General features: G+C 40.9%; 1 protein-coding gene across 1 annotated transcript; it reads left to right on the top strand.

The window, feature by feature from the left end:
• The first annotated feature begins 9,602 nt into the window (after nucleotides 1-9,602).
• LOC133896903 (protein ACCELERATED CELL DEATH 6-like) lies at nucleotides 9,603-13,900 on the top strand. Its single transcript, XM_062337538.1, has 3 exons — nucleotides 9,603-10,470; nucleotides 12,223-12,791; nucleotides 12,900-13,900. Exons 1-3 carry the CDS (start codon nucleotides 9,654-9,656, stop codon nucleotides 13,611-13,613), a joined length of 2,100 nt encoding a protein of 699 aa, XP_062193522.1. The 5' UTR covers nucleotides 9,603-9,653; the 3' UTR covers nucleotides 13,614-13,900.
• The last annotated feature ends 1,195 nt before the right edge of the window (nucleotides 13,901-15,095 follow it).

Here is a 15,095-nt window from a genome sequence, read left to right as displayed (position 1 = left end):
TCTATAAAAAGCACCTTCTTCTCCCCCTAACGCCGGTGCCCCTTTTCGCGACCTCACCGCTGTGCCATCACCTCCGACCTCCTCCTTTGTGACCAAGCCCATGGTGAGCTTACTCGAGTCCCTCTCTTCCTTTAGCGCATGTCGCTTTACCGTTTGCTTGATGTCGGTGCGGGTCTCTGCGTTGGCCAAGCTGCCGCCGCCCGTGTGTGATTGTCGCCGGCTGAGCCGCAGCCGTCCCCGTCGCCACTAAGCACGCCGTTGAGACCGCACGCTCCCATATATGCTCTAGGTGTTCTCGGTAGGGCCATTTTTGCCGTCGCCTGCCGCTGGCGTGTTTCTCCCCGCCTGTCGACCCGTCGCAACCGTTGTTCACCGCTGTTGCCTGCCTTCCGGCCATCGCCGTCGACCACCTATTCCTCAAGCTAGTTCGTAGGAGTGTGCTGGTACCGATGGTGCCACTCGCTGGCCGAGCCGCGCCACTGTTCGTCACCGGCGAGCACGCTAGTGCCGCCCAGCACTATGCGACTCCGGGCGTAGGTCAATTTTGACCCGGGTCAACACAGCCCGTCCTTACGGTCAGTGACAGTGGCTAGCCAACCTCTGGTGAAAATGGAATTAGGACCTTTTAATAATTTCTTAATTCAGAAATTGCCAAATAGAATTATTGGTCAACCATTAAATCGACTGAAACTTGCAAAATGCATAGAAAATTAAATCTAGCTTCAAAAATAGTGAAACCAATTTTTTAGCTTTGTTTTATCATTCTCTACATATTAAAAATACTAGAAGCCATGAAATATGTACTGAAATCCCTTTAATTATTTAAATATGTTTAAGGTTAGGTAATTCAGAATTAATTATTGATAAGTCTAAAATTGGTGAAACCAATTTTGTTAATCTTGTTAGTTTATGCCCTTTTCATTAAAAATACTCACCATCATATTAAACATAATTAATTTTCTTTTTAGGATTAAGATTCGTTGTAAGCTCAATTAATACTGGGATTTATTAAATGATTAATAATAATCAAAATTAAGGAAAAATCTTTGGTGCTTTCAAACCCATGCCATGATGCATTGCATCTCCACCGTCGTCATGCGTTGTTGGGTATCTTTCCTTTCATGTCATCATACTCATTGCGATGCATTGTTATTTGTATTTAGCAAACAATGTTTTAGAGAAATGATGAAATGAATATCTTTTGTACTGTTTAATCGACTAAAATATTATAAAATGCGTAGAAAAATAATTAGAGCTTAGAAAAAGGTGAAACTAGTTTTGTTGTGTTCACATTTATGTAATATACATGTTAAAATACATGCACTCCTGAAAAGTGTATTGAAATTTCTTTATTCCATTAATCGTGCTATAAATTATTAATTCCATAACTAATTAAGGAGAAATCCAAAAAAGATTAAAATCACCTCTAAATAGATCAACATATTGAATATGAATATTGTGATGTAGAGATGGCAAATCCACCTGCTAGTCAGAAGCGGACGTGGCAGTATTTAGAAGGTGGGTCCTCCGACCCGAACCAAGTGCCGGAAGGTGATGGACCATCTAACATGGAGCAATCAAGATACAAGGTAATTCAATAAATTAGATGTGCATTTTAAAATATTGCATGGTTATCATTTCATTGATTTTTTATTGATTGCTAAAACATAATGGTAATCATAAATTTACAGATGGACCGGACATGGATGTACAAGTCTGACTGTCACAACCCAGAGTTCTTTCATGTCGTGGGTGCCTTTTTGAGGGCTACCGCGGCGTACAGAAAGCCAAAAAAACAAGCGTGCTGATCACTATATATGCTTTCTGTGCGTTGATTGAATAAGAAATAGTTCTTAAGCACAGAGCATATCAGTGCACACTTGTTTCGCAGGGGTTTCAAGCTTGGCCATATCCGTTGGACTGAGCACGGTGAATATGAGGAGGTTGTGCATGAAGAGCATCCCACAGTCGAGGAAGACGGAGGCAACGATATGATGGCTGACGAAGACATCAATATGTCGGCGTTCGAAGATACTTTTATCAGCAACAATGATGACGACCTAGATGAAATGTTGTGCAATGCGGACGGAGACTACACCAGTGATAGGCAACACAAAAAGTTCTAGCACATGATAGAGCACTATAAAACACCGGTGTTCCCAGGTTGTAAGAAAGAGCACAACAAGCTACATGTTGTGCTGACAATGCTGCAAATGAAGTCTAGCAATGGTTGGTCTGATAAGGGCTTCAACAAGTTGTTACGATTCTTGAGGGACTTGCTTCCAGAGGGCAATGAGTTGCCTAAAAATACGTACCACGCTAAGCAGATTATCTGTCTGTTGGGGTTGGAAGTAGAGAATATGCACGTATGTCAATATGCACATACAAATTCTACGTTCCACAAATCCAACAAAGTCAGAGGATTGGATTGCAAGAGAGCACAGAGATAAGTTTAGTAGTTAGTTACGTAGACATATGATGGATAAAGATACAGATGATGCACGATTGGAAATGCTGGGTAATGGGCCGTCAACTACGATTCATACATACAAATCATACGACATTAACGGCTATACATTTTATATGAGAGCATAAGACAACAAGAGCATTAGCCAAAATAGCGGTGTCCGTATTGATGTCTATGATCGCGATGGCAGCATGGAGACCTATTGTGGATTCATAGTGGAGATATGGGAGCTTCAATATGAAGAACAGTTGAAGATGCCCCTGTTCTAGTGCCAATGGGTCAGACTCCTAGGTGGATTGAATTCCGACAAGTACGGTATGACTACCATCAACCTCAAACTCGTCGGATACAGAGAACAACTTGTTGTGTTTACCAAAGATATTACTCAAGTCTTCTATGTAAAGGACACTGACCCAGTTAACAAGAAGGAACTTCATATGGTTGTACAAGAAAAAAGAAAGATTGTCGGTGTTGAGGATATCATCGACGAGGAATACTACAATCAATTTGACTCTTTTTAGAGAGAATATCGACTTGCCTCTCATTGACGACACTGAGGAACCTACCTATATATGCCGCGATCATAATGAAGCTATAATCGTTAAATGAAAGCAGCTTTGATTAATAATTAATTCATGATTTGCTGTAATTTGTATCAAGGACATGTATTAAGTAAGAATATGTTTTATTTTGTATTAAGTAAAAATTTTACAGCTATAATTTATGCTTTAATTAGTATAAATAAAGCTATTGTATGATACTTATAGATCTAATTTGTACTTAATAAGAATATACCTTAATTTTTATTAAGTAAAAAGCTTTAATATTTTATAAATATATACATTGCCTTAAGTAATGAAAATATACTACACAAATTATAAATCTAATATAAAATAAATTACCTAGTATACAATAAATTACAAACCTAAATATACAATAAATATGTTCCTGTAAAAAAAATAATGATTAAGTACTACACAAATTATAGATCTAATATAAACCCTAATATTAGATATATTACAGACCTATATATACAACAAAATATTTTGTCAAAAAAAGTAAAACAATATCAATGCTGGTTATAGGGAAAACCGGCACTAATAGCCCCAATATCAGTGCCGGATTAATTTTACAATCAGCACTGATAGTCCAAGTATAAGTGCTGGTTGGGTTAAACAACTGGCACTGATAGTCCAAGTATCAGTACCGGTTGTGGTCTACAGTCGGCACTGATAGTCCTACAGTCAACATTGATACTAGTATCAGTGTTGGTTGTATACCACATCCGGCACTGATACTCTATCCCTATATAAGCCGGATTTAGCCGCAGCCTCTCCATTCCTCCTTTGCATGCCCGTCGATTCCCGCTGTCTCCGTCCCCGTCGCCGACACTGCCTTGCCGCTGTCCATGTCCCCGTCATTGATGCCACCTCCCCACGGTCCCTGTCGCCATTGCCAACTCCCCGATGTCCCCATCGCCATCACCGATTCCCCGCCGTCCCCGTCCCCGTCTCACCGGCAACTTCACCGACAGCTTCAACCTGACCAGCCATCTCACCCTCTTCCTAGAGAGGGACGCCATCATCGTCGGCACCCTGGTTGTCCATCGCATTGTGCATCTGATCAGCATGGGCATTTTTCAATGCTATTTCTTGGATGGATTGGACTCCTATTTCATAGATTAGTATGAGTCATCTACTATTTCCGTTTCACATTAGTAGGTGTTTATCATGTTGGTTTGGCCATCAATTCACCTACTTGATGGAGAATTAGAGAGGCACAGAGGCTGAATAGATGGGGTATTGTTGCATGAATGCTGGTTTACCTATCGCTTTCGGTTGCATTAGCTGTAATATATAGTAGTTTCTTTATGCCTGGTGAGGTATGTGTAGTTTGTAGCAGTGCATTCTCATGAAATTGACAATGTTGGGTAGAGAGATAGTACTCTACGATCTTAACAGGCGATGCAAATAGCTAAATAGTTAAACGTGAACACATCTTTGTATGTACTAACATGGAGACAGATCATTGACTTTAAATATAATACTAACAATACAAATTTATCTACTGGTCCTACATATAATGCTTTAAATTTTTGGTAAGGTGTTATGTGGGCAGCCCAAGCTGTAAAGGTTGGGTATAGTTGGCATATATGTAATGGTAGGGAAGTAAGGTTTTGGGAGGATAATTGGATAGGTGCTGCTAGTCTAGCTATAATTTTTTAAGATTTGTATGTACCGTTAAAGGAGAAAACTAGATCAGTAGCTGATGTGTGGGATAGTAGTACTTTAAAATGTACTTTCAGGAGATATTTTACTAATAGTCTTATGAATAAGTGGGATGAGATATGCCAGATAGCGTCTACAATAGTTGGCTATTTAATTGGCCGAGTTGCTGGACTGTTAAGATGTTGGTAAGGACAAGTGAATCTGATGCATAATTTGAACGTATAATGCTTGTATGGACCTGATTAATATGTGTTTTGTAATATTTTAGGATATGTTTAATTAAATACTTTACTTTCATGCTCCTATTTCTATTCCTTATATGAATTGGTTGTGGCATTGCTATGTTGCTATCATAAACATGCTACATGACATGGATGTCAATCAATTGCTATTCATTTCTCTTTTCATTGCTAATTTAGTAGCGTTTTCTCCGGTCTATTAATTAAGCAACAAAAGAAATTGTTGCAATGATATTTCAAAAGTAAAGTTTTGTTATCCCTTAATGTGATTAAACATAACCTTTTTGTTTTGCTTTATCTATTTGGATGGAGGACCATTTTGTCTGTATTTTGTTGAAAGTAGGTGATGTAGACTTAAGATATGAGCATTTATGATGAACGTCACTTGTTGTTGATTCATGAATAATGGGTACAATACATATAGTTAGAGACATGATGAACATGTTATAGAAGATTTGGACCTATTACCTTTTTTACTAGTTGATATTTCTTGATGTATCCGCTAGCTGCTATATATGCTAATGTCGATATTGCAACAAATTTGAATAGATAGTATTTTTATGTAGGAATGGCACGTACAAAATCAAGTCGCCGCCCATAGATGTGCCCCCCGATACAAGGCCCCTCCTCTGACCAGGATTCAGTCTCGGATGATGCTCAGGAGCGAAGCCCGAGTGCATACCTCAACCTGACGCTGATGCTCCGCAGGGTCCAATCACTGATGATGCGCTCTCGTCTCCGACCACTGATGCTACATCGGATGGTCAGTCGTCTGAAGGACCGAGGCATGGCCGAGGTCCTAGCAAGATGCATGAGGGATGTTTTGTCATCACAGAGGTCGATTCAGTTGGGGAGCCTATAAAACCTCTACATGTACTCAGGCCATTCAAGACAGCATGCGGGTGTCTCATAAGGGACCATGTTGCAATCACTTACAAAACTTGGAGAGGCAAATGAGGTAACAAGTGGGCAGTTCTCGATAGCATCACGGCTTTCATGTAGGGCAAGTTATTGCAAAAGTTCGAGTACCCTAAAGGATGCAACATGGCCACAGCGATGCATCAGGCCCTAGTCATAATGGGCAGAATTTTTAAGAATTTTAAGGGTAAATTGTACAGAGATTATCACTTGAAGGGTCAAATGCTGGACTGGGATGATTATTTGACGATGAAAGATTTTTGGAATGATTTCGTGGAGTATAGGGATTCAGAGGAAGCAAAAAAGATAAGTGCAGTAAATAAGGCCAACTCCCAAAAGAACTTATACCCTCACAGAACCGGCTCGCGCGAGTATTTTGGAAAACTTGACCAGTGGGAGAAGATGGAAAAAGATGTAACTAAAGGTGGTGTCACACCTGTGACGACCGAGTTGATTCCACGAGTGAAGAACTACCTGTATAGGAGAGGGGTGACTCTTGCGACTGATGGAAGCTTATACTTCAAAAGCGAACGAGAACTGGAAGTCACACAGAAGATTAGACATGCCTACACCCAGTGCTCCCAGGGCTCTTTTGAGGCAAATAGGGAGAACGACAAGCTAACATTGGCACTGGGAAACAAGGAGCACACCGATCGCACATGTGACAAGGGTTTGAAGCCTTGGAAGGTCAAATTTGAACAAAATGCCGACACTTATAAGAAACGAAGAAAAGAAAAAATTTCAGAAATGATGGCCATGCTAAAAGAATAACTTGCAGAGGGGAGACGGATGACAGACGCCAAAATAGCAGCAGCTATGTAGCAAGCAAGGCAGAAGCTATTAGCCATCACATATAATGCTTCGGTGTTGAGCCCTGGTGGTCCTCGGAGCAGCTGCGTGTCCATGGGACTTCCAGGAGAAGCCTTAATCCGTCACCCCGTGATCGATATCACAAAAAGCACACCATGCAAGCTTGTCATGCTAGTCTTGGGTGTTCCCACCACGATGGTTAGGGGTCTGGCTGAGCAATGGGTGGAAGGGACCCTCTTCAATGGTCATCCAATACCACAGGGATACGTCAGGGTACACGTGGACAATGTAATACATAAGTACCGTAAAAGCAAGCTGGATTACCCTAGAGAGGTGGGAAAATGAGGCTCTCAAAAAATGTAGGCTATTACGTCCTGTGACGCAAGCGCGACATATTGTTTGGCGAAAGACACAACTGAGTCTGGGTCTAGTTTAGAGAATCATCAGACACACCTAGAGAATCTCTGCCTCCTCCGTCGTCACCTCCATAGCCACCCAGAAGATCTCCACCTCTACCACCACCTCCACGGCCAACAAGAAGATCTCCAACCCCTTCGCCACCACCGTCTATCCCGCTGCAAAAGTGGGTAGCACCTGCACAAGCTTAGAAGTTGATGTCATCTCAGAAATTGATTTCGTCACAGCAGCGAGCAGCAGCTAAGAAGCGGCAGTCAGCATCTCCTCTGCCTTATGATTTAACTGATGAGGAAACTAGAAGGAAAGTGAGCGCCGATGTCACTTTACACTTCAAATGTACTGAGCTAGAGAAGAGTGCTATTGATCCAAAAACGGTCACCAAGTTTCTTCAAACTTTGACAAGACCTGTCGACCCACCACTAAAATCTAACTACATGCGCATCATGGGTAAGAAACAGTTGAGGAAGACATTGATCGAGAAGGTAAAAAAATAAAGAGAGCTAGAACAACATGAAGAATTGGAAAAAAAATTTCTAATTGATGCTGGAATGACAAAAGAAGCACTTTATGATGAGTCTAAGGTTGAAAAAGCACAAATTAAATGGCAATTTAAGCTTGGTAAACCACTGGTCGAGTCCCTGTCGGTACTAACAACCCAAATGCGGAGGTCCTATGCCTGGTACTTGGAACAATCGAAGGCCGGTAGAGAGATGTTCGCGTTCCAATACAGACATTGTGATTTCCTCCATAGGGACGGTGAAGTCTGGATTCATTTCGATGAAATGTATCAATTTTACCACTAAGACGCCCTCGGTGTTAAACTCATAAGTTTGTGGGCTCTGTAAGTGTTTTGCATGAATAATTTATAGTATAAATTCTTCTACCAATAGATCGAATGTCTTAACTTCTTGTGCATATAGAATGGAGATACATACATGCAGTCAAAAGGGCATCACTGAAGTAGGATCCCTCAACCCAATGAAAATAAACCAAACGATAGTCACCACCCTGCCACATGCAACCGAGAATTATACACTTGAATTTATTCAAACCTACCTACATATTTTTACCTTACAACTTGGGTACGTGTTTTCTTTCATGTTTGTACTACTCTTTTTTAGTATCACGACATTAGGACTTAGAACTAATTACCTACAGTGACATATGTGTAGATTTTTAGACTGACTATAGCAGTATCGTTGTCCTCGATGGGAAAAGAAATCAAGTAGCCGAATACTAACATGTCATACACTTGCTACAAAGGTAAACTAATCATTTCATTAACGCTTTAGTAAACTTTGAATTGATTGAATATAAGTCTAGTTACGGTCAATAATCACACACGTCCAGGGTGTACGTGCGCTACGTCAAGAGAAAAGGATGTCACTTTCCGTTCAGGAAGGAATGGAAAATCGTAAAAGACTTTTCTTGTAGGCTTCAGGCCCAGGACAATAATTTATGTGGCTACTATGTATATAACTTCATGTATGGATGGATAAAAAATAATTATATTACCATTACCAAAGCTGAGGTAAGTGGTATACATATTGATGATTAATTTTTAGTTCCTACTTGTGTTCAAATAGATTGATTTCTTCAATTCTGGTAATTGCAGGACCATGAGCTGGAAACATGTATCCTCATGCCGCAGAGAATCAACGCAATTCAGGAATAACTCTACGGGTTCATCAATGATCAAGTCATTCCAGAGTCCGGGTAGTACCATGTTTTCAAATGGTGTTGTTCGCAAGCCGTCGCTTCAATTAGCCCGTGGAGTTCGTCATTTGATTCTTCTCAAGGCAAAAAGTGTTATTCATAGTCTTGGTCAACAAGAACAATTGAATGACATCGTTTCTTACCTTTTGTTGCATACTTCTGTTAATTATGAACTTTTGTTGCAAACTTGTATTAGTTATGATCTATAGTCAATGACATGTGAAATAACATGGTTACATATGCATGAATGAGATGAGATATGAATGAATTGTGTATGTGTGTGATATTATATATGCTGAGATAATTATATGTGCATGTGAAACTTGAATGGATGTTTATCTTGCTGTATGTGATATTATTTGTGCTGTTGTCAGCAACGGCTAGACTCTGTACATAGGAAGGGGCCATCAGTGCCGGCTCATGATAAAAAACCGGTACTGATACAGAGACTATTAGTGCCAGTTTGTATAAAAAATCAGCACTGATAGTTGAGTATCAGTGTCGATTACTTGTTATAAACTGACACTAATACTCATTATCAGTGCCAGTTAATAAATCGACATTGATAGTCTGTGACTATCAATACCGAGTAATCAGTGCTGGTTAAAAACCATCACTAATGATATTTTTAAGTCAACACTGATAACCATTTCTGTAGTAATGATATACCAAGAACCGATTCGCCTGGCAAAAGGAAAAAGGCACATGAAGAAAAGCAGGGCCTCCAATATATTCGGTGGTGCAGCATATATAAGTGTCGCTAGATCGGCCTTCGATGCACAACCTGTGCTTATACATTATCAAACAACAAACTTGTAACCAACAAGTGCAAGGGAGAGTTGCAAGTTGCCGGTGGCGATGGCATCCACCACAAACGACGAGGCCCCTAGCTTGTCCACGGTGGCAAATACTCCAACAGGGGACACTGCCACAAGGGTGGATGTGATTGCGTCGAACATGCACCCCCTGCTTTTAGCAGCCGCATCCAAAGGCAATTGGGAAGAACTGAATTATCTTCTCAACGGAGAAGATGCCCAAGGGCAGCCAACTATGATGCCTAGTCAAGAATTTCTTGACCAGCGTGCAACATACAACTTGGGTCAGCGGGCTACTGCTGACGTCGAAGAAGGCGCTATGGTGTTAGCGCCTTCTGCAGCGTCCCTTCTGGAGGGTGTCACCGTGGAGGGCGACACCGCGTTACATGTGGTGGCCGCTCGCGGAGAAGGCCGGAAATTCTTGAAGTGTGCTGACCTCATCCACGGCATGGACAAACGCTTCCTGTTCGAGCCAAATAAAAAGGGTGACACGCCCTTGCATTGTGCTGCCAGGGCTGGGAAATCTCAAATGATCTCTCATCTTATTGGTCTAGCTAGGCGTGAACAAGGCGGTGACAAGATAGTGCAAGACCTCCTGAGGAAGGAGAATAAGAGTAATGAGACGGCCTTGCACGAGGCTGTCCGCATTGGAAATATTGATCTCGTTGAACTGCTACTCTTGGCTGATTCAAAATTGGCTATGTTTCCTAAAGAAGGCATGTCACCCTTGTACCTCGCCATCCTGCTGGAGAAGGACGCCATTGCACGAATACTACATGATATGAGTGAAGATAATGATCTCTCGTATTCTGGACCATGTGGGCAAAATGCGTTGCATGCTGCGGTTCTTCGACAGACAGGTACTCATTAGATGCATTCGTTCATTTCCAACTAATATATTTTCTCACACATTAGTTAATTGTGTGCATATGTTTACAGACATTTATGTGAGTATGTTTTGGACATTACGTTCTAGTTCGGCAGCACAATGCAACTGTAACATGGCATTACTGTAGAAACTCTGTCAGTGTCGGTTTAAAATCATTATTAGTGACGGGTTTTAAACCGACACCACTGATACTCACTAACTATCAATGTCGGTTGGAGCTAACAGTGCTCACATGCGGCAACCAAAACTCAAAATAAAGACCTTATAGCTTGTGCGCGCGTGTGACCCCTTTAACCATCTCATCTATCGTCCGTTTGTCAGTATAGTAGCAAAATAAATCCTTTTAACCGAACGTTTGAATGGCTATTTGGACATCTAAATGACGTCAAATGAAAAAGTTATCAACTATAAAGTTGTACATCTCGTTGAATTCTATAATGTTATATAAGGTTTGCCTCCATCAAATTCCGTATTTCAAGTTTGTGTTTAATCCGTGCAGTGTTCAGTAAAATAACCATAATTTTTGCATACGGAGTCCGATTTCGACGTCCAACGTCTACTTTCGAAGCTAATGAGGAGGAGCATCCGAAAAAATGCAGGTCTTTAGACCTGTACACTTCTTGACCCTCACAAAAGGCTCCGAAGATCCTCAATAGGACCTTTAAAGTTTTTTGTCAAAAATTGACATTCTTCGATTTGCCTGAAAGTTTTTTAGACATAGTGCTTAATCTGAAAGTTAGTGTTGCACAGACATTTCATCAATCCGAGTTACCAAACTCATGATAAAAATCTTTGAAATTGCAGTTTTCATCTTTATGGCCAAATATATGGCTTTTTCAATAATTCCTACTAGTTTTACACTAGATCCAACACTTTAGTTTGTGATCATGTGTGTGGTTCCTTCGACAGTCTTTATTGATTTATTTGTGCAGCTATTTTGATTTAAATAAAAAAGTGATCAACTATAAAGTTGTCGATCTCGTTAAGAGCTACATTTTTTATATAAAATTTTTCCTCATCCGACTTCGTAAAAAAGTTATAAATTTTTTAATGTAAGCTATCATCGACTAATGATACAACTTTATTATAATTATTTGGGCATTTAAATCATCTCAAATTAAAAAAAAAATAACTACAAAGTTGTAGATCTCGTCGAGAGTTATAATTTTTATATAAAGTTTTTTCCCATCCGACTTCATTTGAAAAAGTTATGTATTTTTTAAGATGAGCTGTGACAGTAGCAATCATCAGTGTGGTTCATAGCTAGAACCGGCACTGATAATCACTATCGGTGTCGGTTTGTAGCTAGAATCTGCACTGACGGGAGTTCTAGAACCGGTATTGATACATCTTCAGTGTCGATTACTGTTAAATCAGCACTAATGGGATGTTATATACAGCAGTTGAGAGATTTTCGAGCACACGAGAAATTGAGTTCTAGGTGGCCCACTAAGTTGTGGGCTTTTGAGGGTTCCTCGTATAGCGGGTAAGCTGGTCAGATCCTGGAAAACGTCCAAAAAAACCGGCGAATGAAACATAGTTCGAAAAAGACAAATAGCAAAGTCAATTAAATTTTTAATAGACCACTATGCTAGGCGAAGGTATTTTTAGTAACGTGGATCACAAGTTGTTGCCCGCTCCAACTTTGGTACGACAAAAGGTTTTGTTGTGTTGTTATTGTTTCTTCACTTAGCTTGTACTGACATAAAGAGCTCATTAACAGGAATGATAAAAGATCTATTGGAATGGAACAAGGGCCTTACCACACAAGCTGACATTAACGGAAGCACGCCTCTTCACTTTATATCATCTCAGTCAGGACGAAGTTACGACTCTTGGGGCTATTTCAAGCGGATTCAAAGCTACGTAAAGGTGGTATTCAAAGCTAACAAAGCACCACTTTATCAGCCTGATAACTGCGGATTGTTCCCTTTACACGTCGCTGCCTCTGTTGGAGCGACAAAGACCATTGCCATTTTTCTCAAGGACTGTCCAGGTAGTGCTGGTTTGCGTGACACAACGGGAAGAACATTCCTTCACGTTGCTGTTGCGAAAGGCCGCCGGTCCATAGTAAAATTTGCTTGCCGAACTCCATCATTAGCTTGGATTTTGAATATGCAAGACAATGACGGGAACACTGCATTGCACCTGGCTGTCCAGGATGGGAGTCTTCGAATGTTTTCTGCTCTATTTGGGAATCGGCAAGTAGACTTGAATTTAACTAATGCAAAAGGGCAAACTCCTCTAGACATATCACGATGTAAGATTCCCTTAGGAATGAATTACAATCAGGTAATCTATTCTCTCATCTTATTTTACAGCATGGCCCTCTGAAGCAAATAAAATAATTGATATTTGAGTGGTTCAATCTCAAGTAGGTATGTTTATTTGTTATTGCAGAACATTGAATCATTGATTCACAATGCACTCAAAAGAGGTGGCGCTAGGTATGGTTGTTGTCGATGGGATCACTTTCAAGGAAAGCATATTAACCAAGAGGGACTTGATTATAAAAAAGACGAATTGAAGAGGTTGAAAGATTCAACACAAACTCAGTGTATTGGCTCAGTTCTAATAGCAACGGTAACATTTGGTGCAACTTTTGCCATTCCTGGTGGTTACAAAGCCGATGATCACAATAATGGAGGCACAGCAACACTTGCGGGAAGGTATGGTTTTGATGCATTCGTGATGGCCAACACATTAGCTTTCATTTGTTCCACAATAGCTACCATTGGTCTCATGTTCTCTGGAACTTCCATGATTGATTTGAAGAGTCGAGGAATGTACTTCAACGCATCCGTACTTTTCATTTCAAGTTCAGTTACAAGCTTGAGTGCTGCGTTTGCACTAGGCGTGTACACGGTGTTAGCTCCAGTTGCTCATAACATAGCTGTTGCGGTCTGTGTGATGAGTCCCCTTGTGGTACTATCGAAAAATATGGAGATTCTGATAAAATTGGGTCTTCTTGCACGACCTCTATGTGTAAGGATGGGGCTACTTAAATCATTGATGTGGCTAGGAATTATAGCAGCGGTGAACATGATTCTTGAATTTTGGCCCTTCATAGTCATATTTTGTTCAGCAAGTGCAAGGAACCACCACCATCATTGACATGGAGGGGCACCGGATCTCGGCCGCCCGTTTTCTCAATGAACAGGCCAGACCGTCTGCTACAGTACCTCAGCTACAGTAATTTCGGCACAGTGTTCCGAGTGGGACCTCGCCGCTGATTTCATCCTGTGCACGTTGTGGCTACTGCTTAAGTTGCAATAGCAGTTACAAGTGCACAGGAACCCGGTCCATAAAATGTATGGTGATGGAAGGTTCTTGAAACGACTCGGTTTTTTGCATGTCAGGATCGAGGTCAGAACATGCCTAGTACCGTGCTTTCATGTGGTCAATACTCTATTATGTTTCTTCAGGAAGCTCTCTTTATTTTGAAGTGTGCCCTTTTTATATATGATCAATGTATTTGCTTACAACTGCCTTGTATTGTTCAAATGACGCTTCTGATTTGTTTAAAGCTTGAATGAAATATGCCAATTTGCTTTTATCTAATCTATTGTCTCAAATACATCATTAATTTAATCATACCTAGCTAAGATCGTTACACATTCTGATCTTCATATTCAGGTGAGAGATCTGATTTGCATAAATTTCAAACTAGCTAGGGTTTAGCAGCAAAGCAGTAGAGCTAACCGAGTGGCCGAGGAGCGGCGAGCAACATAGGCTTATGTTTCTTTGCTACTGGGCTTTCGCTGTGACGTGTGGTCTCTGCTATTAGGTTGAAAGCCTGAAATGTACTGAGAATAGTGGAGTCTTCTCCTCAGCCCTGGGCTGCATACTGTGTGCACCAGGCTCGGCCACAACGGTAATAATAGGGCATGCACACCTATTTTGAGGTTACCCTCCACGATCCGAAAAATGGACTGGTCGCTCCTCCCATCAAGTGGCATGTGCCATCTCCCGATGACCCCATCTCTCAAGCTTCATTCCTTCCCCAATTCACATTAAACACAATCCTAGAACATTCAATTTGATCATAGAAACTTTCAATTTGATCCTCAGAACATTCAATTGGAAAACTTTCAACTGGAATCTATACATCATTCAACAAGATTACAAAACCTTATACTGAGCCTAGAAAAACATTGTTGCGGAATTTCAACTACAAGATCAAAGCATTCAAACACCAGAAACTTCGAATATGAACAAAAAAATTTCAATTACGTCCCTTTCAAAATGGTGAAAGAGGAGACGATTGGCACCTGGTGAGAAAAGAAACCCTAATTGTTCTCCTCTCACGGAGAGAAGAGAGGGGGTGAGGCTCGAACAAATGGCTCCCAAGTAGAGCTATAAATGAGCCGAGCTCGAGCGAGCCTGGCACCTCAAGTTCAAGCTCGATAGAAGCTTAAGCCAAGCCTGAGATCATGCTGAGCTTAGACAGCCTCGAGCTTCACTCGACAAGCTTGAGTAGGCTCATTTGAAGACAAGGGTATTGACTCTTTGTGACGAAGGAGAACACTAGCATCATCTCCGGTATGGCTGAGTTGGGCCGAAGGAAGTTAGGGTGCACGCAGGCTGCAAGAGTTA

This window comes from Phragmites australis, chromosome 17, assembly GCF_958298935.1.
Source record: "Phragmites australis chromosome 17, lpPhrAust1.1, whole genome shotgun sequence".
Taxonomy (NCBI): Eukaryota; Viridiplantae; Streptophyta; class Magnoliopsida; order Poales; family Poaceae; genus Phragmites; species Phragmites australis.
Note: the sequence above shows the minus strand (reverse complement) of the source record. Positions and strands in the feature narration are given on the sequence as shown.

What these genes read in the sequence shown, in the direction of transcription:
- LOC133896903 (XM_062337538.1), top strand. Translation starts at nt 9,654, where the DNA reads ATGGCATCCACCACAAACGACGAGGCCCCTAGCTTGTCCACGGTGGCA. An exon ending in TGCGGTTCTTCGACAGACAG is followed by an intron (nt 10,471 to 12,222) that starts GTACTCATTAGA and finishes GCTCATTAACAG; the next exon opens with GAATGATAAAAGATCTATTG. An exon ending in TAGGAATGAATTACAATCAG is followed by an intron (nt 12,792 to 12,899) that starts GTAATCTATTCT and finishes TTGTTATTGCAG; the next exon opens with AACATTGAATCATTGATTCA.